Source organism: Myotis lucifugus, unplaced genomic scaffold (genome assembly GCF_000147115.1).
Source record: "Myotis lucifugus unplaced genomic scaffold, Myoluc2.0 scaffold_114, whole genome shotgun sequence".
NCBI classification, from domain to species: Eukaryota; Metazoa; Chordata; class Mammalia; order Chiroptera; family Vespertilionidae; genus Myotis; species Myotis lucifugus.
The window spans coordinates 1,285,149-1,307,811 of NW_005871162.1; the positions used below are offsets into that span (position 1 = coordinate 1,285,149).

Here is a 22,663-nt window from a genome sequence, read left to right on the forward strand (position 1 = left end):
TGCAGGTTTGCAAAGGTCTTATGCTCCAATTGCAGGGCATCTGGATAAGTGCCCAGTATTCTCCAGGCAAAAATAAACTAATGGACAAAATGCAGTACCTTAACAGCAATCTCACTGGAATGACTGAAAAATAACTGTTTGAACATTAACTTTTTATTATTATATTTTCCTCTTTTTATTATGAATTTCAAGACCTCCAGGAGCAGTCAATCACGGGGAAATATATTTTTTTCTTGTGAAAACTCTGATTACATATATAGATAAATCCTTAAATAAACAAGGAAACTGAACTAAGAGTTTGCCTTTTCTCTTTATCTTGTATATTGTTCTCTAGAGATAAGATTTTAAAAGAGTGGGTGCTGCCTTGAATTTTATAATTCACATTACTTGTTATTACTTTTTAGCATGAGAAATGTATGCATACAAACAAAATAGAAAGGACATGCAATGAAGGATAACTACCTGTCCCTCGTCTGTCCTCTTTCCCCAGCCATCCAGTCAGTTCCTTTTCACTCAGGCAACTACTATTATTACCAGTATCTTTATTCTCTTTTTGGTTGCTAATCCTCACCCAAGGATATTTTTCCATTGATTTTTAGAGAGAGTGGAAGGGAAGGAGAGAAACATTGATGTGAGACAGACACATGGCTTGGTTGCTTCCCTTATATGCCTGACTGGGGCCGGAGATCGAGCCTGCAATCAATGTAGGTACCCTTGACCAGAATCACCCCAGGACCCTTCAGTCCTTGAGCCGATACTCTATCCACTGAGCCAAGTCCCCTAGAGCAGTACCTTTATTCTTAAAGAGATATTCCATGGTTTCTATGTACTAGTACAGTGATTCCCAAAATGGGCGCTACCGCCCCCGGTGGCGCTGCAGCGATCCAGGGGGGCGGTGATGGCCACAGGTGCATTTGGGGGCGATGAGTAACTGCTATTAAAATTTTAAAAAAATTAATTTCCAGGGGCTGAGTAATATTTTTTCTGGAAAGGGGGCGGTAGGCCAAATAAGTTTGGGAACCACTGTACTAGTATATCAAACTCTGAATCAATCTATCTATCTATCTATCTATCTGCTTGGTTTCCACAATAATTGTAGTGTATTATACACATTTTCTCCTGCAACTTTCTTTTTCACATACATACATAATCGTATGTTTATATACAGTATTTCCCTATCAGTACACATATAGATATGCCTCTTTACCTTGGTGAGTGGTAAAGCATTTCATTGAATGGATTTATGCTAATTCATTATCCCCTTTCATACTGAAGATTTCGTTTGCATCTGATATTATGCAGTTACGTGCAATGCTGCAGTGTATATCCTTGTACATATGATACAATGTAGATATATATTTGTGGATAAATACCTGGAAGTAAAATTTCTGGGTCAAATCTATGCACATTTTTAATTCTGAAAGATACTGGTAAATTGCCTTCCATAGAAGTTGTACCAACTTACATTTCTACCAGCAATGTAGAAGCTTAATCATTCTGATATTACTGCTTCCTAGAGTTCTAATAAATCAGGTGGATTTTACAAATACTCTTCCTACAGTGTAATTGTTTTCCAAGCCAGAAATATTTGTTCACACGTGCAATTAATCACTAAGCCTGGTTGATTCTCCTCTGAGGTATCTTTGGAATATGTCCACTTTATCCATTCCCACTGCCTCTGTCCACTGCCTTCTTTTGCTTGGATAATAACAAGGACCTCATAACTAGTTCCCCTTTCTAGTTTAACTTTCATCCAAAACATTCCTCTGCAGCACACGACACACTGAGTGGTCTCCATGGAATGCAGTGGTTTCTACATAAGAGCCCTAGAGGCAGGGATGGTGACGTCAGACAAATGTGATTTCCAGCCATGCTTCTTGGTAACTTCTGATCTCAGGAAAATTAAGCACATTGCTCTATTTTGCACTCACAGTAAAGCCCTAATTCCTTAAGATTGTTTACAAGATTCAAGGTGATCTGACACTTGTTTTCCTTCTACCTTCCTCTCTCACTGAGGCGGCCCCCACCCTTCCCCAACCCCCTAAATACTATATTTCAGCTGGACTGATCTTCATTTTTCCAAATGCATCTGTGTCTTTCTAGCTTATAGATCTCCTAGATCTGATCACATAATTGAATCAACGCCCCCTCCCCTGAGAACTGACCTTTAGACCACTTCACAACCAACATTCCCTTTCACTTAGACCACATTCCACTTGCTAGGACCACATTCCACTTGCTAAGACCATTATCTTTCCCCTCCAGACTTTTCCCATGACCTGGACCCGCCCAGAGAGTTCCCCACTGAAAGAGCCTGCCTAGAGTCCTTTAAAACCTCTGGTTCCCCATCCCTGGGTGCTGGCACCATTATGGGGTTCAGCCCATCTGGTCTCCAGATGACCTAATAAATTTATAATCCCTTACCACTTTTGGCCTCATGCATTCCTCTTTCGGCGACCCTAACAGGGCCATTGAGTGGTTCCATGTACACCTTTCCCTTCTGGCTCTGCTTGGCTACCTTAACCCATTACACTTCAACATAGGGTTTCTTCCAAATGTTCCTAATCCTTGTTACCTGAAGCCCCCTATGTTTTCTCATAACACCTTGTTCTTAATCCATGACAATTTTTAGAAACAGTGGTTTAATTCTTTGACTGGTCTGCATTTCCCTCCAGAGTGTAAGCTCCTTAAAGACAGACAGCTAATCTCAACATAATCAAGGAAACCCAAGGCCTACCACAGTGCATAGGACGGAGAAGGCATTCAATGCATGTATGCAGGGAGGGGGGGGGAGGGGGGAAGAATATAAGTTTGAAATCAGGAAATGTAAAATTCTACAGAATGCAGAACTAAAAGCAGTATTTCTTTGTAGGCTCCAGACTTAATATATCATTATTTTTAAACTAATTATTGATATTTATTTGAAACTCATATATTAATCTTGGGATATTGATTATGGAAACTTTAAAGTCATCCCACTTTAAATTCTGTTATGCTTCTCAATCTTATTCAGAATATGAGTTTGTAGTAAACTATGTAAAGTAACATCTTTTTGTTTGAATATGCAAAGTGGGGTTAAACACTCCTGATACTCCAGCTACTCAGGCCATCATCACACAAGAGTTCTACCAGGAAACAAACATGTGTCTCCCTGGAATAATTGAGTGACTGAGGTCAGCATGGATATATTATAGACCATATGGAACAAGTACCTTCCTAGTTGTTTTAGACCTTACTGATACCTGGCCTGGAAACATAATCTTTGCAGAGGGTTGAGAAAGCCCACACTTTAAAACTCCAGATCAGCACAGATAGTAATCTTGGAGACAAGCTAATGCAAAGCTCTATGTGTCCTTCCACTGCTCTGCAGCTGTCATTTTACTTGTATTAAAGCCATGTCATGGGAGATATTAGTATTCAATTGAGCATGTCAATAATTGGTCTGAAGCCATTTATCACAGACATGTGGCTATGTTTGTAATTATCATAAGTACCCACTTTAGAAATATCCCACATGTTCAAATTACAGGAAGAATTTACCACAGCCAAAGAAATAAAGCAATAGGGACCTTAGAATAATTCTTAAATGAATTATCACACTAAACAAAGATCACCTTAACAGAGTTTGGGACTCTTTTCTTCCTAATAATTGTACCAGATATTTTTATAGTCACCAGAAAAATTTCATCTTATGAACTTACATGAACTACAAAGATACCTTTTCCATCTATACTCTTGTGCTCTGATCTCATCGTTTTCCTGAACTATAATGCAGTCATAAGCTGCTCTGTTGCCTACATCTTCATCGCTGCCTCTTCCTGGTTCTTCTCTGTGTCCCTGATTCTATACAATCTTTTCTTTTTTTTTAATATATTTTATTGATTTTTTTTACAGAGAGGAAGGGAGAGAGATAGAGAGTTAGAAACATCGATTAGAGAGAAACATCGATCAGCTGCCTCCTGCACATCTCCTACTGGGGATGTGCCCGCAACCCAAGTACATGCCCTTGACCGGAATCGAACCTGGGACCTTTCAGACCGCTCTATCCACTGAGCCAAACCGGTTTTGGCGATATACAATCTTTTCTTGCCTCAACTATGACTTCATGCTATTCCTTTCTCTCATTTCTTCCCTTCACTGACACCATCCATGAAAATCTTACTGTACATCCATTGCCTTCCCTGTTTCACCACCCACTTTTGCATTCTGATTTCTATTCCAACATTCTCATCACCGGTCAATCGGTCAGTATTTAACTACTGATGCCCACAGTGTTCTCTCAGACTCTACTCTCTGTCCACTTGAGATTACATAAGATTTGCTACAAACATTTTGCAAACATAAGCAAATGTTGAATCAAACCAAGGCTTTAACAGCAAAAGTTGGAAATTCCTAAAATTGCAGTAGGTAGTATACATGTAAGCCATTGCTCATTGCTATGTTCCTTGGTTATTTTATATTCTTCATTAATTCATTCATTTATTGATTAACTTGACATATTTAAGTGACTATCATATGGAAGGCATTGTTCTATGTACTAGAAATACAGCAACAAGAAAGGGGTGGGAGGAAAACTGCTGTCCTCATGTGGTTTATATCCTAGTGGAGGAAAAAGACAACAACAAAATAATAAAGGGGTATATAATAAGAAATGATAAATGCTAAGAAGAAAAATAAAGCAAGGTAAGGGGCCATAGGTGATGAGGACCCTTTTTAGATGCAGTGGTCAGGGAAGGCCTATTAAAGGATATAATATTAGATAAGAAAAAGCTAAAGAAGTTCATCACCACCAAACCAGTGTTACATGAAATGTTGTAGGATATTCTTTAAGAGAAGAAGGAGGAGGAAGAAAAAATATAAACAATAAAATGGCAATAAATACATATCTATCAACAATTGAATCTAAAAATCAAAATAAATGAACAAGAAATTGAATAAACAAAATAAACTGATAAATAAAATAGAATCAGAGACATGGACACATGGAACAGACTGACAAATCTCAGAGGGAAGGGGGGAGGGGAGGCGGAAAGAGATTAACCAAAGATCTTCTATGCATGTGTGCATTACCTATGGAGACAATAGGGTGGTGAAGGCCTGGGGTGGGGCGGGAACTGGGCAGAGGGGGGCAATGGAGGGGAAAAAAGGTACATCTGTAATACTCTCAACAATAAAGATTTTTTAAAAAATTTTTAAAGGATGTGATATTTTGGAGGGAAATACATAATTTCATTTCCTTCCTAAATTACTTATGGATGTTCACGGATTTTTAAAAGTTTTATCAAAAATAACACTAGGAAAAAAAAAATAACACTAGGAGATTCAACAGTTTAGGGAAAATTTCTAAAGTATATTATTTCACATACCTTTGCTTTCTTAAATGGAATAAAATAAAGGCAATTTAAGTGCTTCCTGGTGACTTGGGGGCAGATCATTATTACAATCCATTTAAATCAGAAGTGTTTCTTTCTTCTCCCTCACTAACAGCTGCTGTGACCACAACCTACCAGTTGATGCTGATTCCTGCAGTATGAGAATTCAGAGCATGATTAAAAGGACTCAGTGAAAACAGTGAAAACATTCTGAATGATGGTTTAAGGCTTGCCTACTGAAAAGTGTTTTGGTTGTAGGCCTATATAAAAGTTCTCCATCAGCTCAGAAAATCATATTTTGTAAACTGATCCTGGGAAAAGAAAAGGAGTATATATATATTTAGTGCTTATTTTATTTCAGATTTTCTCCCAAGCACTATGTATCATTCAAAAGCTAAGATCTCTCCCTCAGATTTATTACCTCTAAAATGAAGAAATCAGTAGTACCTTCTTCAGAGTTTTACTGATGAATTTATGATTCACCATATATTACATTTAGCAGAGAAAAAAGTATATATTAAAACAGAAGGAAGAAGAGAATAATGCACAAAATCTCTGAGACAGAAATGAACTTGGTGTGTTCTAGGTACAGCAAAAAGGCCAGTATGACTCATTATATAGGTAGATCTAAGTAGCAGTATGTGCTACGCTCCAGAATATTATTGGTTACCTGTTTTAGCTGAGCTTTTGTTAAATTTGTCAATGCCTTTAGCTGAACATGTACAATGAGGGAGTAACTCCCTACTAGCAAGGTTTCAAATGAATATCCCAATGAAGAAACAGAAAATGTTAAGTCCATTTTTAAAGAGAAACATTAAATCCAAAATGTGAATCTCCCTTAAAGAAAAGAAACAGCTTTAACTAAGAGAAAAGAACAACAAAAGCACTGTTGTGCATTGAGGTACAATATGGATGAGAGCAAGTGAGAGGACAGAGGATGTTCAAAAACCTATCTGCTTAGGAATCAGATCAAAATCAGACAGTAAATTAAAAGGGGAGGGGTGACGGAAGAGAGCAATCTGATATGAGGCAAAAGTATATATTTCCTTTCCAAATAGTATATTTGGGTATACATTTGAAGAATCACAACGCATGTTTTAGAGAATAGCATGCTATAAAGCATGGATGGTTTAGAATATAATGACAGTTCATGAATTATACTTGTAAATCATTTCAGAAATAACTTACAGAAAAACCCCTATTTCCCACTGAATTCATAATTTGTTCTAAATATGTATAAAGCCAAATTAACTATTAGTTTCTGACATAGCTATTGCAATTTTATGTGTTTCTTATGAATAGTTTTAAATACTGAAATAAAAATCCTTCTGATAGCCCGGCAGGTGTGGCTCAGTGGTGGAGCATCAATTTATGATCCAGGAAGTCCCAGTTCCATTCCCATTCAGGGCACATGCCTGGTTGTGGGGCATGCAAGAGGCAGCTGATCAATAATTCTCTCTCAATATTGATGTTTCTATCTCTCTCGCCTTCTCCCTTCCAATATGCTTTTATTGATTTCAGAGAGGAAGGGAGAAGGAGAGAGAGAGAGAGAGAGAGAGAGAGAGAGAGAGAGAGAGATCAAACATGAGAGAGAATCATTGATTGGCTGCCTCCTGCACGCCCCCTACTGGGGATTGAGCCTGAACCCAGGCATGTGCCCTGATTGGAATTGAACCTCCTGGTTCATGGGTCAACACTCAACCACTGAACCACATCAACTGGGTGAAAATTATCTTATTTTTATGATAAACCAATTTCTATAAATGTTGACATATGCAGCTAAAATATACATCAAATAACTTAAAATAACTCTTAACTTTTCTTCACTTACTGAGTTTTCTTCCTTTACTCTATATTTCTCAGTTTATGCTAGTGTCATATTTTACATAAACTCTTTCAGTTTTCTCATTTTAGTCAATAACGCCACATCATGCCTAGCCTATAAAATTATTTTCTCAAAATAACTTCTTTCAAATTGTTTCTGTTCACTAGGTATGCCACATGATAGAAATATTGAAAGGCTCAATTAAAGCCCTGGCCACTTTGGCTCAGTGGATAGAGTGTCAGTCTACAGACTGAAGGGTCTCAAGTTCAATTCCAGTCAAGTACATGGACCTCAGTTGCAGGCTCGATCCCCAGCCCTGGTTGGGGCATTTGTGTGAGGCAACCAAGTGATGTGTTTGTCTCTCTCTCTCTCTGTCTCTCCCCCTGCCTTCCACTCTCTCTAAAAATCAATGGAAAAATATCCTTGGGTGAGGATTCACACACACACACACACACACACACACACACACACACACTCAATTAAAGTCTCATCTGGAAACAACTAGAATATTCATGAATTATTCATGAATTATCTTTGTACTTCCATGCTTAATTACAAAACTAAATATTTTAAGTCATGCTTTACAACTCAGAGATATTTCCCAATTAGCAAATTGACTAAGCATATCTGCTTGATGTTAAACTTAAACATATTTATAAAATGCCAATATAGTTTTACTTATGAAGGGTTTATAATATCCTATTATCATGTTATAGACATTTGCCTGACAACATTTGAATTAAGCTCGGTGACTCATTCCATCAAACATAAGCCATTGGTTTAGATAAACATTTGCAGATTATTAAGGAGCTATTCTGGTCCATTGTTTATTATATGAAGCAACTGGAAGTTTCGACAACCTGCAACAGTGCCTAAAATTCTCCAATATGATATCCGTCTCCTAAGAATGGCAATGGGAATTCACCGAAAATAAAATACTTTCAGAGAGAAAGCTGGAGTCGGTGTACTGGGCTTGCCATTGTTCCTCTCCAAATGCCAGTCAGCAATGAGACTTTGGGGGTGGGAGTTCAAAACACTGTGCCCTAAATTAGTTAGAGCTGACGGACACAATTTGATTCCAATGCATTAGTTTGAATGTAGGCACAAGTCTACACTTGAAATTTGAAAGTGAGGTAGCAATATATTACAAAGGATCGATGGGTTAGTTATGCCTGGGAAACCCAACCCCTTAATGACTAGAATCAGTTCCTTTCCTCCAAGGAAGTAACTTATAAAGCCATCATCCAGGGCATCTGACGGAGCACACCCAGGTTCTGACTCCGCCACTGGAATTGCGTTCAGTAAAACCGCCCCTGTTCCCTACAGCACACACAGAAAGCCCCAGTATCCTTGGGAGTCCCGGGATGGAGACAATGTTTACTCCTCCTCTACACTGTCAGCAGGCACGGTGCCCTGTCTGGAGAGACTTTGATCCTTTCATCTGCTCCTGGGCCAGTCTTCCTCCTCTCTCCCTACTTCCCAATGGGGCTAAGAAAAATAAGATTGGTACAGTCAACGTTTGTATTTATATCTTGTGAGTCTGTGTTATCTGGGTAAAACTCACTCTTTTAGAAGAAAATCAAAGATTCCCTCCCTAGTTCTAATTCTTCACCCAGAGAATTGGTGTTTAATCAGATTAGAAACCAAATAATCCAGGAATGATTTAGCTCAAATTCTTTTCTCTGGTTTTACTTCTGTGAAGAGTGAACTGCATGATTATAACTAAGTGAGTATAATGGGCTGTGAGAGGGAGAATAGAAGGAAGGGTCCTGGTTTCATGTCCTCCCAGGGAAAACAGTCGGAGGGAGACAGCCTTTAATTCTGGATGACCAAGACGGCAGGATGAATACTATCATTGTAGGCATCCATTCAGATATTTTTGAGCATCTACTATATGCCACTGTTTGGTTCAGGAAATCCACAACTCAGAAAAGGAGCCTAAGGTGCCATGTGGGTGACAGAGATGTCAATGGACAGTGAAAATACTGTATCATTGTTGTATGCCTGAGGATTAGAAGAGGGACATGGAGGATACAAAGTCACTGAATAAGGGCAAGGGCAGGCCGGTATTGGCAAGCTTCCTAAAGTAGGTAAAGTCAGTTTTAAGGCACTTTGAATGATGGCTAAAACATATGCCATGGCTACAGAGCTGAGTATGGCATGTTTAAATGGTTAAGAATAGGAATGACCAAAGGGCAGGGTGTATCTGTGTGTTCAGGGTAGGACATGAAAGGAAACAGGAAAGTTAGGTACTTTTCAAGAAAGGTATTAGCCAGCATTGTTTTTTATAGACATGATACCTCAAACACAAACAATCAAAGCAACATAGATAAATTGGAATTCTTCAAAATTAAAAACTTTTGCATGCCAAAGGACACTAAAAAGAAAGTGAAAAGGCAAGCCACAGAATGGGAGAAAATATTTGTAAATTTTGTAAGGCTCTAGTATTCACAATATATACAGAGCTCTTAAACTCAACAATAAAAAGAAAAATAACCCAGTGAAAAATAACCCAATGTGGGCAATTACCAGATTTAAATATTGGCTAGGATGTTTAAAAATCTGAGCTCTCATTCTGGCCAGGTGGCTCAGTTGATTGCAGCATCGTTTCATGCACTGAGGGTTGTGGTTTGATTCCCAGGAAGGGCACATACCTAGGTTGAGGGTTTGATCCCTGGTCAGTGCCCATATGGGAAGCAACCAATCAGTATTTCTCACAATCAATCTCTCTCTCTCTCTCTCTCTCTCTCTCTCTCTCTCTCTCTCTCTCCCTCTCTCTCTCTCCTCTCATTTCTCTCTTTCTCTATCTCTCCTCCACTCCCTCCTTGGGTGAGGATTTTAAAAAATGAGAGCCCTAGCTGGTTTGGCTCAGTGGATAGAGCGTCAGCCTGTGGATTGAAGGGTCCGGGGTTCAATTCCAGTCAAAGGCACATGCCTGCATTGCTGGCTCAATCCCCAGTGTGGGGCATGCAGGAGGCAGCCAATCAATGATTCTCTCTTATCATTGATGTTTCTATCTCTCTCTCCCTCTCCCTTCCTCTCTGAAATCAATAAAAATATATTTTTTAAAAATTAGAGCTCTCATATACTGCTGATGAGAATGTAAAAGGTGCTACAGAAGACACTTATGATAGCTACTCCAAAATTTAAAGATAGTGTTAATATGTGACCCAGCAATTCTACTACTGGGTATATTTACAGAGTCCCGAAACATATATTCACACAAATACTTATGCATGAATGTTCAGAGCACCATTCCCATAGTAGCCAAAGGTGAAAGCAACTCAAATGTCCATCAACTGATAAATGGGTAAACAAGTACACTCATACAAAGGAACATTATTCAGGCATAAAAAGGAATGAAGTACTGATGTAGACTATAACATGGGTGAGCCTTGAAAACATTATGCTAAATAAAAGAACACAGACAAAAAGATCGCATATTGTATGAGCCCACATATAAAATGTCCAGAGTTGGCAAATCCACAGAGACAGAAAGGAAATGATGGTTGCCAGGGGCTGGGAGACGGAGGAGTGGGGAGTGACTATGGATGGGTATGCAGTTTCTTTTGGGGATGATGAAAATGTTGTGGAATTAAGTAGTGGTAATGGTTGCACGGGTTTTTTAATATATTAAATGTCACTAAGTCGTACACTTTAACAGGGTGAATTTTATGGCATGTGTATTATAATCACAATTTTTTAAAAAAAGATTTAATGTGTTAAAGACACCCAACAATTTAACAAGCAAGCTGGTGCCAGAATCAGATCTGCTAATTCCATCCAGGTTCTAAGTGCAGTAGCATATTGTGCTTCTCAACTTTGGAGGCTCAGACACAAATCTTAACCTCTTGGAAAGGCAGGAACATACTGAAGAACTGTTTCTTATATTTCTTGGAATATAAAGACCATGTTACTGGACAACACAAAAGTAACTCCAGCAGCCAGCAAAGGAAATGTAAACTCTACACACAGAACAGCAGGCCTAAGTTTCAATGATAATGTGTAAACCTTTAAAACCCAATTTTATCTTTCTTAGCTTTTCCTATGATCAGTCCTCATACTAGAAATGCATTCTGTTTCCTCCTAACGAGTTACTTAGGCGTCAGTAAAAAGCTGATTTGTTGATAATCATTGCAAGTTTCTTAAACACACATGGCAAAATCTCAAGTGTCAGATTTTCTCCCATAATTTCTTAAAAGGTGAAGATCCAACTGAAAGACTATCCAACTAGAAGGAGAAATATGGCAAAGACAGATTCTTATCACAGGAACGGCACAAATTTTGAAGCTGTTAATTTACCATGTAAGCTTAAATTTTCCCTTGATCCCCTCTCATATTTGCTTCCAACGTCTTTAATGCATGAATTGATTTTATAAATTCCCAGATCCAAAAAATGTTAGCACTTATTTTGTAAAACAAAACAAAACAAAAACACACACAAACTGGTGTGTGGGAGTGGGAAGTAAGAAAGGTAGATACACACACCTCTTCTTCCTAAAAAATAAACAAATGGTGCCAAAAGCATGCTGTTCAAGGTATACTAGGCAGCTTTTCCCATTATAAATTACAAAAAAATAAATGTATTTTAATTGAATTTATGGTGTTGCATTCAGTAGCTCATCACAAATCATTTCAAAGCTATCATTTATTATATTTTTATTAAAAAGCTAATACAAAATCTGTTTTTAAAAAATTATAATTTATTCTTGAAACACTTCTAAGACATTGTAATAGCAATGAGTTTGCAAAGAAATTAAATGTATTTCTATGAGTTTCAATGACAAATTTATCTAAAGTAACCATAATTGCAATTGTGAAAAACATGGGAAGCAAATTTTCAAACATTTCATTTCAATCAACCAATGGAAAATATCCAATCATATTTGCATAAAGTTGATTTTAAAATGTGTTGTTGATATTAGACAATTAGAATACATTACTGTCTTTTGTCACTGGATGAGATGTTTGTTCACTTGGGGGCTAAAGATACAATGAAGTTAAATAATTATGAAGTAGGGAAATACTACTTGAGTAGTAAGTAGTTCATAAACAAACAAGTAACGTGCAGATCTTGAACCAGACAGTCATTTGTTGTACTGAAGTGATTCTGGGCAACTCACCAACACCGAATCAATGCAATGTGCAACCATTCGCATTTTCCTTGTAGATGAGGTGTCGCTGGTGACTATTACACTGATAAGAAGCACAATTAACTTGACCCCAAAGAATGGTGAACCTGACCCCAAAGTTGAGCATGGATTAGAAAGGACAGACCACGAAGCAGGCAGACAACTACAGGGCCAAAGCAGTAATCCAGATTGGAGATGAAGTTGTGAATTTTGGCAGCAGAAATAAAAAGGGGCAATTGTCCTATTGCAGCATTAATTCAATTAGAGATATTTAAATTTCTACATAAATGACTATGGACTGAGAAGTATGTTCCTGATAATCCCCAAGATTCACCAAATGTCTTGTTCTAAAAGGATGGTAGGTAAGGAGGAATCCTGTTAGGGTACTATTCCTGTTCGGGGGTCTTCTTTTTTCCTATTCATTTTGTCTCTTGGTTCGAACATGGAGTTGTCACCCTTTTAATAAATGAAACTCAGGATGACTGACACTGAAGTTACACATAACCCCCCATGTTTTACCATGGACTTCCAGACACATCCAAGAGTACAGCTGTGCCTCCTTTGCTCATTACATTTATTTTTAATTTTTAAAGTGGGATTTTTTTCATCTAAAAGAGAATTTTACTGGATAGTAGTTAAAACAAGTATGTAATAAACATGTGAACATAATCTTCTGCTTTATTGTTGTGAAATAAATCAAGCTAATCTACAAATTGTGGCGCTTCTTACACCTTCCAAATTGAAAGGGCCCCTAATATCCACAGCAGGGCACTGATTCACATAGAAACCAGACTACCATCTTTGAATACAACTGGCATCCTGACTCCTTAGCACTTTAAAGAATGCTACTGATAGAACACAAACACACTATATGCTTTTATCTGACTTTTTCATATTTTATTCATATTTCTCTAAGGCAGTGGTTCTCAACCTTCCTAATGCCGCGACCCTTTAACACAGTTTCTCATGTTGTGGTGACACCCAACCATAAAATTATTTTCGTTGCTACTTCATAACTGTAATTTTGCTACTTGTTATGAATCGTAATGTAAATATCTGATATGCAGGATGTATTTTCATTGTTACAAATTGAACATAATTAAAGCATAGTGATTAATCACAAAAATAATATGTAATTATATATGTGCTTTCCGATGGTCTTAGGCGACCCCTGTGAAAGGGTCGTTTGACCCCCAAAGGGGTCGCGACCCACAGGTTGAGAACCGCTGCTCTAAGGGTTCTGAATAGACAGCACAGTTAGCTGAGGAGATAGCCATTTGAATTGAGAGAACATGTTCCAACTTTGTGAGAGTGGTTGTATCTGAGCTGTCCATGGTTCTGAAAGATTTAGAATGCCACTGAAGAAGCTCTAAAATTTAAAGAACTAATAACAGAAAAAGCTGTGGTACATTTACACCATGGAATACTAAGCAGCAGTAAAGAAAGAAGAATCTCTTACCCTTTGAGACAGCATGGAGGGACCTGGAGAGCATTATGCTAAGTGAAATAAGCCAGTCAGAGAAAGACAAGTATCACATGATCTCACTCATATGTGGAATCTAATGAACAAAATAAACTGATGAACAAAATAGAGCCAGAGACATAGAAGCCTGGAATAGACTGTCAAATCTCAGAGAGAAGGTGGGGGTGGGTGAGTGGGTGGGAATTAACCAAAGAACTTACATGTATATATGCATAACCCATAGACACAGACAACAGGGTGGTGAAGGCCTAGGGTTGGGTGGGCTGAAAGGGATCAATGGGGGGGAAAAGGAAGACATATATAATCATATTCTCTCTCTCTCTCTCTCTTTCTCTCTCTCTCTCTCTCTCTCTTTCTATTGGGGGAGAAAAGTTATGTTGACTTTTAACTTGGGCTCCCCAAACAATTCACAGAAGTGCCACACTATAAAAAATAAAGGATCCTTCCTACCTGAAGCTACTGAGGAACCCATTTATCTTCAGGGAGTTGTTCTCTCCAATATTCCCCTCAGAATGCTGCCTACAGGGAAATGGCTGCAGCTGCTTCTTAATGTAATAGTTGTCAGGAAGATAAGTTTCCTCATTGAAAGGGTAAATGGAAGGAGAAAAGGCTTCTTCAAACTGTCATATTTCCCAAGAAAAAGGCCTTCTAGAGTTCCCTGGGAGTTTGGTTTTCTCTTACAGACCAGGAGAGCTTTAATTGCCCTACTTCAAGATGGGCGAGAGAGGCCTTGCTTGTTCAGTCCAAACCAAGACAAAAAGTTTCATTCTCTGAAGGGTATTCCTCTTCTACAACATAGCTTTCCTTCAGGATAGAAAGCTGGCCGATCACCGGTCTGAAAACGTGCTGCCTTTAGTGGCAGGTGGTTTTCTGTGGTCGAAGGAAAGTCACTGGTCAGCTGGCCCTTCTTCTCCTGAGAAGGAGTAGTCGGCCTGTTGCCTCGCCCGTGTCCCTGGCTCGGCTGCGATGCCATCAGTGATCCAGAGGCCATGGACAGACACCAGCCCTAAATTACTTCTGCTGGGAGATCTTACGGAAATAAGAGCCTGTGAAGCAGTCTGTTTAAAGAAAATGGCATGATAAACTGGAACGAGTTATGTTAATTTTGTAAGGAATCATTGTTAAGAAGCCTAGGGGTGAGATTAAGGCCATGATAAACATGGGAGCAATGTAAATTACCTTGGGAATATACAGGTTTCTGAAAATATCCACTATCCAACTAACCCAACCACTTCAACATTAAGATTAATATACTCATCTAAAAGGGAAGACAGTTTGTGTATTTTTCTCCCTTGTTTATTAAATTTACTGCTGAAGACTGTAGACAGATCTATGAATCAATTCATTTATTTACCTCGTTGACCTTGCCAGGCTCTAGCGACGAAAAAAATAAACAGCACATTGTACCTGCTCTCCAAAAGATGAATAAAAACAGCAGAAAAGAAAGTACCCTACCATAGCAGGATATATGCCACCCTTGTGATAGAAATAAGGCGTGGAGGAATGCAGAGGAGAAGTCAGTAATCAGCCAGGAGACAGAAGGAAGAAGGAGGCAAGAAGCCTTCACTTAAGGGGAAATTCAAGCTGAGCTTTGAGAAGAATCAGTTTGCTAGGCAGGAAAGTGATGAGAGGGTCGTTTCAAAGACAGTGACGCTCTAACACTTGAGCTTGGTGAGCCCAGGAAGAGGGTGACAGGGTGGAGGAGAGGCTAACAAGACAGGTAAGGCCTGAAGACCACAGAAAAATTCACTTTCCTGAGGCTCGAAGGAGCTGCTGACGATTTCTGAACTAGGCAGGACTGTCAAGCAGAACTATTGGCCAGAACATTACCATGACTTTGCCATTTGGTTAAACTAAACTTGAAATAGATGATAATTGCAATAAACATTATACAACAAGGCTCTGAAAAAACACATTTTCTTTTAGATTCTATTCAGTTCTAGGGTGGGATCAGAGGTGAAATCCTATCCAACTACTTTTAGACTTTCATTTTGTGTGTTTACCCTCAGATAACAAAGCAATTAATATTTTTTAAATTTATCAATTTTGTTATCGTAATTCTCAAGGTTGCATTTCTGTTTATGATGCCTTTTTGATTAAGTCACATATATACAATATTTATAAAATTTATGTAAGAGAGACTGGAGTTTAATAATATAATCAATATTACTTGTCAGAGTTGTTTGGATTATTTTAATTTTACCTTTTCATATTTACTAGTATTCTTTACATGAAATAACAGGTTTACAGGTTTCTTTCCTTTTGTTATAGTTTATTGGGTTTGTTTTTTTTAGAGACAGAGGAAGGGAGAGGAGAGAAACATTGATGTGAGAGCATAACATAGATCGGCTATCTCTCTTGCACGCCCCCTACCGGGGATCAAGCCTGCAACCTGGGCATGTGCCCTGACCGGATGGAAACAGAAACCTCTTGGTGCATGGTCTGACGCCCAACCAACTGAGCCACACTGGCCAGGGCCATACCAGGTTTATTTGCTTTGTTAATCTTTGCTTTTTGTCCTCTTTTATAGGTGGATGAAAGATTTGAATCTTGATGTACTTGATTGTGGCTGAATGTAAAAAAAAAAAAATTCTCTGAGTTTTCATTTTTAGAAAAACAATACAAACTCTCCATCTTCCTTCCCTCCCCCCCCCAGCCCCCACACCCCCTGGAATTTAGAAAAAAGGAGGCAGAAAGAATGAAAGAGTTCTCTCCTTCAAAAGATATTCTGAGGCATCCTGCTGTGTCAGTTAAATCCTACAGCTGCTCAAAGTCGGAAATATCCGGAAGCACTGTGCTGTGTAATGAGAGAGCAGCGCTCATTTTATTTTTTTGGACTGACTTGTTCCAATGACGTCCTAGCTAGAAAGTCATTTGGGGGCATGAACTAAAGGAAAATGCACATTAAAGTGATACTTTATGCAAAAGGCATCAATATAATCAATATTTAAAAAACAGAACAAACTTAGAATGTTCCTTCACTTGCACAAAAAAAATGTCTTTATACACACACATAGGAATAAGCCCGTTATGTTTACATAAACTTTAATATGAAAATATTAAGGTATATTGCAAATTTGGTCATAAATTTGCAGTTAAAAATGATACTGTGTCTTTTCCAAAAGCCAGGAGCCTTTCCCAGCCTGTTTCACTTAAGTTTTGAAGGGAGAAGTTCAACATTGAATCTTTACAGGGATCCAAGCAAAATAAAGACACAAAGATGTGATTTAAAATTGTAGGCTCATTTATCTTCCTTTGTAAAAACAAAACAAAACAAAAAATCACTGTAAGTAAATGGTTATAACCCTGAGTGACCCAGAGGTAAAATGGCAGATAAATGCAGAACGTAATGAGGTGGGATTGTCCACAAAGCTCTGCGTGTGTTCAGTCTGGATTCTTTACAATATAGATTGATTACAGCCTTCGGGGCAGCATGAGTGTCATTACTCTTCAGATATCCCACCCTGGGAGGCTAAACTCCGCCCTGGCTATTTTCATTAACCTGTGTTTGTCTATGCTTGACACAGAGAAAAAGCAGCTTTGAATCACATTTCCTAAATGTACCCTGATAGAACCAACAACAGACAAGTTTGTGCCAGGGTATAACCATCCAAGGCGTGAGGTTATATCCAATTGTAAGAATGTCCTTTATATGCTCTGTTACCCATGGTGAGCCCTGTGGATTCGCTAGTTTTTTATCTGACGAAAATTATTATAAAATCACACAGACCATTCAGGACCAACTGCCTCTCTAAATGATCAATCCTACAGATGATCCATTTCTGAAGGACTTTGAGAAATACGTTTCTGTATTCTTCTTTAGTTCATGTCGGAGTTTAAAAATAATACACACACCAAAAAAAAAAAAAGGCTTTCCCCATCTACTCTACGTGCTTCTCATTTCCAATTTGGCTCATTTGGATTTATTCTTTGTGGATTAAAGGCCAGTTTCCAATAAAAGAAGAGATGAGCATCTCTGACAAAGGGAACAAGAGGTCCTCTCTCCGCCCATCGCCATGCAGGCTTTTTGAGCTTCAGTTTCCTTTCCATGTAATGGAGAAAGTAAGAGTTGTATAGAGGAGAGATTGCAATGTTTTTGCTGTGTTACCCATTACGCTTTCTACCGCACTTCTTTGATTCTAAGGTGCCATTGATAATAACTCCCACTGGTGAATTAATAACAGCTTTTCTGAACATTTCTAAAATGTAAATGAGTGTCAGAATCAAGAAAAAAGGATTTAAGGCAATTTTCAGCCAGGCTTTAAAGACTTCCAACTAGAAATTAGTTGGTCAGGGGAATTCTATCCAGTAGTAAAAAGTTCCTGATATTTTATCCTGTGTTTTTAAAAAAGATCACATAAGTTAATTTCTATAATAAATAAAAATGTAAATCATTATTAAGGTAGAGAAATGGGAAGAAAAATACCATTAATTTGTTACTGGCTAGTTGTCTTATGCTATGTGCTTTATATAAGTTCTTTCACTTAAGATTTATAGCAAACCTATATATACTACTTTACCCATTTTACATTGAAAACACAAAACAAAACACTTCTCCAAAATAGGATTTCTAGTAAGTGGCAGAATGGTGATTCCAACCATCTAAGATGCTTTCTATTACAATGCCTCTCCAAGAAATGTCAACTTGATAAGTTTACAAAAAACAAACAACATCTCTGCTAAAATATACTTTCATGTGCTTATAACAATGTTCTTAGAAATATATGTCTTATATCATCTCGACCTAATTCTTCAGGAATACTGACTCCCTGGTCATTAACACTGAAGTCCATGTCATCCCCAGAGATAATTCTGACAGAATATATCATTACATTCTAATTAACATTGTCTTTTAGAAAATTCAGTTACCATCCCTTTATCTTCACATAAATCAGGATATGCCTTCTCTAATTAGATTTAACAACTAGCACTCTATCCTTGTCAATATTTGCCATGAGTTCTTTAGGGGCTTGCGTAGCTGGGTGGGGCTGGGTTTGAGTCCCTGCTTCACTGTTACTAGCCAAGGAAGCCTGGACCACTTACTGAGCTTCTGTAAGTCACGGTATCATCATCGTTTACGAGTTCATGTGGGTACAGCTCTTAGCCCACTGCCTAGCACAAAGTAAGCCCAGTGGACTCATTCCATAAAGATTTTAAATGCTGCTGAAGTATACAGCCGATAAAGGGAATTCAAAATCCCAACCCATTTAACTTTAGCTTAGGCTCTAAGCAAAGTGCACTCAGCGTCTTATATACAGATGTAATTAAACCAAATTTTAGATTCAGGCATCTTATACTCATCTCCATCTCTAATTAACATATCAAATATCGCCTTCCTTTTAAAATGGCATAAGCCCTGGTGAAAACTGATGGCAGCCCATAATATGTACCTTGTAGAGGTCGCACCTTCATCAGGACATCAAGACACAAAGTGAACTTTATTTTGCAATGAATTAGAAATACCGATAAAGCTGTTTCCAAGAATTTGTTCTTCGGATACTGACCTCCTAGAGGAAAAAGCACTCGCTGTAATTTTGGATTCGTATGAAATAACCCCTTTTGGGTGCACGATGATCATGTGCTCTGTGACCACCCGCAGTAAGGAAGCCTGTTGAACTATGTGCACAGACTTACAGTGTCCCGAACTGGCATCCTCACAGATATTTTCTTCTTCACGTGACGCCTATTAAAACAAGTTCTATGGAAACATAGTCCAGAATTCAATTCCCACTGGAAGATTCACACGAACAAACAAACAAACAAACAAAAAAAACCACACCTCTTCTTTAACTTCTAGTAAAAGTAATGGTATTCTGGGTCTCCTCTTCAGTTTTCAGAAAAATTATGCTATAGAGGCATGGAGGTACATGATAAATTTCAACGGAGTTAGTGTTGAGGGCTACAGGATGAGAACGGCATATGGCTGGGCGTCTTACACTTCCTACCTATGTGAACTGTTTTAGTTCCATAAAAAGCTTTCTGATATTTTTGGCAATGGATTCCTGCCACAGAAATAATATATCTCTAGGCTGTGATATGGCTGGAAGAATTCATTTTGTCCTACCAAGAGGCAGAAAAACTCCATTGGACTAGGGATTCTCCCTCATCGTAAAATAGCAATATGTACCTCACAATTGATAATCACTCTAAAAAAAAATTCTTCCACAGTAAACCATGGTGACAGCTTATTGGTCACCAATTTAGGAAAATCTCATTAAATTCAAAACCCCCAAATGAAAAATCAAATGACCATGGAAAATGCAAGACAGAATATGCTGCACCCTAATTATACTTGTTTCCAGGGCATTTAAAATTAAAATTACAACTTTCTTTAAAAAATGTATCTACTTAGGGAACTTTAGAAGTTCTAAGAATAAACCTGTAGCTCTAACAGTACGGTGTGGGCAGGGGTGGGGAACGTCCGGCCCGAGGGCCATAGAAGGCCGGCAAAATCATTTGGTCTGGCCCTGCCAAGGCAACCACAGGCAGGACTCGAAATTCATTAAATCTAGAAGCTTTTTTCATAGCAACATAAGTGTATATAAAATGAATTATATTAAGTGAATAATGTTATAAATATCCAAATGGCCATTGGCAGAAAAAAAGGGTTTATTGTACAGTGCCCCACCCCTGAATAAGGGAACAGTAAGTCTTCACCAATCTTGAAGGCAGTCATGATAATAGCAACTATTTCTCAACAAGGGAGAGGCCAATATTCCAGCACCCTAAGATGATATTTCACACAACAGTATTACCATTTGGAGAGTTCGGACAAAAAATAGACATGCATAACTGAAGAAAAATATCAAAATCTTCTTTACCCTCCTTCCATTTCACTTTGCTTGGTGGTATCTGATGTTTTTTATGATCACAGGTTTCTCATGACCACTTATTTAAATAAGAAAATACCAACAAAATATATTCAAGGGATTGGCTCTTTCAAGGGATTGGCTCTTTCAAACAGAAGTCTCTATTTTGTTGCCACCTGATTATTTGGCCTACCCAGATGAAACACCAGACATATACACAATGTATGATCCCTTTATTAACACCTGAAGAGGTAATTTTAAGTTCAACTCATTTATAGAGTCCTCATAAGTTGACAACTGAATTCATATTACAAAACAAATTATAGAGGATTCTGGGTTAACCTAAACTTTATAAATAGGTTTCAGAAACTAGTATCTTTTATTCTGATTATTCACAAGTAATATCATACAATTTAGTTCATGTGAGTCACTAAAGCTCAAGAGTATGTCTGTCCTCTCAAAATTCATGTGCTGAAAATCAGTTCCTAATGTGATGGTATTTGGAGGTGGGGCCTTTGGAAGGTGATTAGGTCATGAGGGTTCTTATAAAGGAGACCCCTTAGTGGTCTTACAAAAGAGACCCAAAAGCATTCTCTTGCCCTTTCTAATATGTAAGGAGATAGAGAGAAGATGGCCATTTATGAAGCAAGTAGCAGTCCCTCACCAGACACAAGATCTTGATTGTGAACTTCCTAACCTCCAGACTGTAAGAAATACATTTCTGTTGTTTGTAACGCACCAGTCAATGGTATTTTGTTATAGCAGCCATAACCGGCAAAGACAGAGTATAAGTAACCTAATAACTGAGGGAGCTGGTATAAATATCCAGTGTGGTAGCCAACTTCCAGTATGACCTGCAGTGACTCTTGCTTCCTGGAGTTCACACCCCTATGCATTCTCCCCCACAATGAGTAGAGCTAGCTGACCTACTCCTAGAATGCTGTGGAAATGAAAGAGCGTGGCATCTGAGGCTAGGTCACAGGTGACACTGTGCTTTCTGCCTTGTTTTCTTGGCTTGCTCACTCTGGCAGAAGCCAGGCACCATGCCGTGAAGCCACTCAAGCACGGAGAGGCCAAGAGGGGAAGAACGAAGGCCTCTTGCCAACAACTACTACCAGGTGAATGAAGCATCTTGGAAGCCACCCCAGGTTAAGCCTTCATATGACTGCAGTGCATCTAGCGACTGACTCACTCTGGTGAGAAGAGCATCCAGCTCAGCTGCTTCTAAAGCCTTGACCCACAGAAATCGTGTGAGATAATATTTATTGTATTTCTAAGCCATTACATTGTGGGGTGATTTGCTGCACAGTGATGGATAAGAATACCCAATATTTCCAACCCACAGTGTTTTGTAGCTTGGACTTGTTAATATATTTGTTTTATAAGTAAGATATATGCTCTAGTGGTAGGCACTGAGTACATATATATTTTCAAAGAAGTTGGGTATTTCTCTCAAATGCCGAGAGTTTATTCTACAGTGAGTTACAAGTAGCACAGAAGTATAGGTTCCACAAGGGCATGAATTTTGTTTTATTTTCTACTGTATCCCAGGAACTGGAACAGCGCCTGGATCATATCCGTGCCTGGATTAACAAGTACTAGATGAATGAATGTATACCGAGTTGGGAGGACATCTCTCATGTGACTCTCATTAATCACAAACACTCTTTGCTTTGGAATGCTTCCTGATATTAGAGGAAGGAACACTAGGTAGAAAAAGAATAGCTGCTCTGCCAGGTCTGCTGAGAACACACATCCTCCACTGCTCCAAATGTTCTATGCCTATTCCCTACTTCTCACTGCAAATAATTCCCCCGCTGAACTGAAGCTGTTTCTAGGCTGAACTAAGATTGAGTCCAGTGGTTTAACTTTTTATTTAATTTTTTTTATTGATTTCAGAAAGGAAGGGAGAGGGCCAGGGAGAGGGAGATAGAAACATCAATGATGAGAGAAGATCATTGATCGGCTGCCTCCTGCACACCCCAAACTGGGGATCGAGCCCGCAACCTGGGCATCAATCCCGCAACCTGGGCATGTGCCCT

The 22,663-nt window shown here is 38.5% G+C and overlaps 1 protein-coding gene across 3 annotated transcripts in view; it reads right to left on the minus strand.

Moving 5' to 3' along the window:
- OXR1 (oxidation resistance 1) overlaps positions 1–19,405 on the minus strand; it is a 265,270-nt gene extending 245,865 nt beyond the window's left edge. For all 3 annotated transcript variants that reach the window (XM_023757782.1, XM_023757781.1, XM_023757780.1), the window contains exon 1: positions 19,317–19,405. In XM_023757782.1, coding sequence (XP_023613550.1) covers positions 19,317–19,390 — 74 coding nt within the window. In that variant the 5' untranslated portion in view covers positions 19,391–19,405. The remainder of the gene's footprint in view (positions 1–19,316) is intronic.
- Between the last annotated feature and the right edge of the window lie 3,258 nt (positions 19,406–22,663).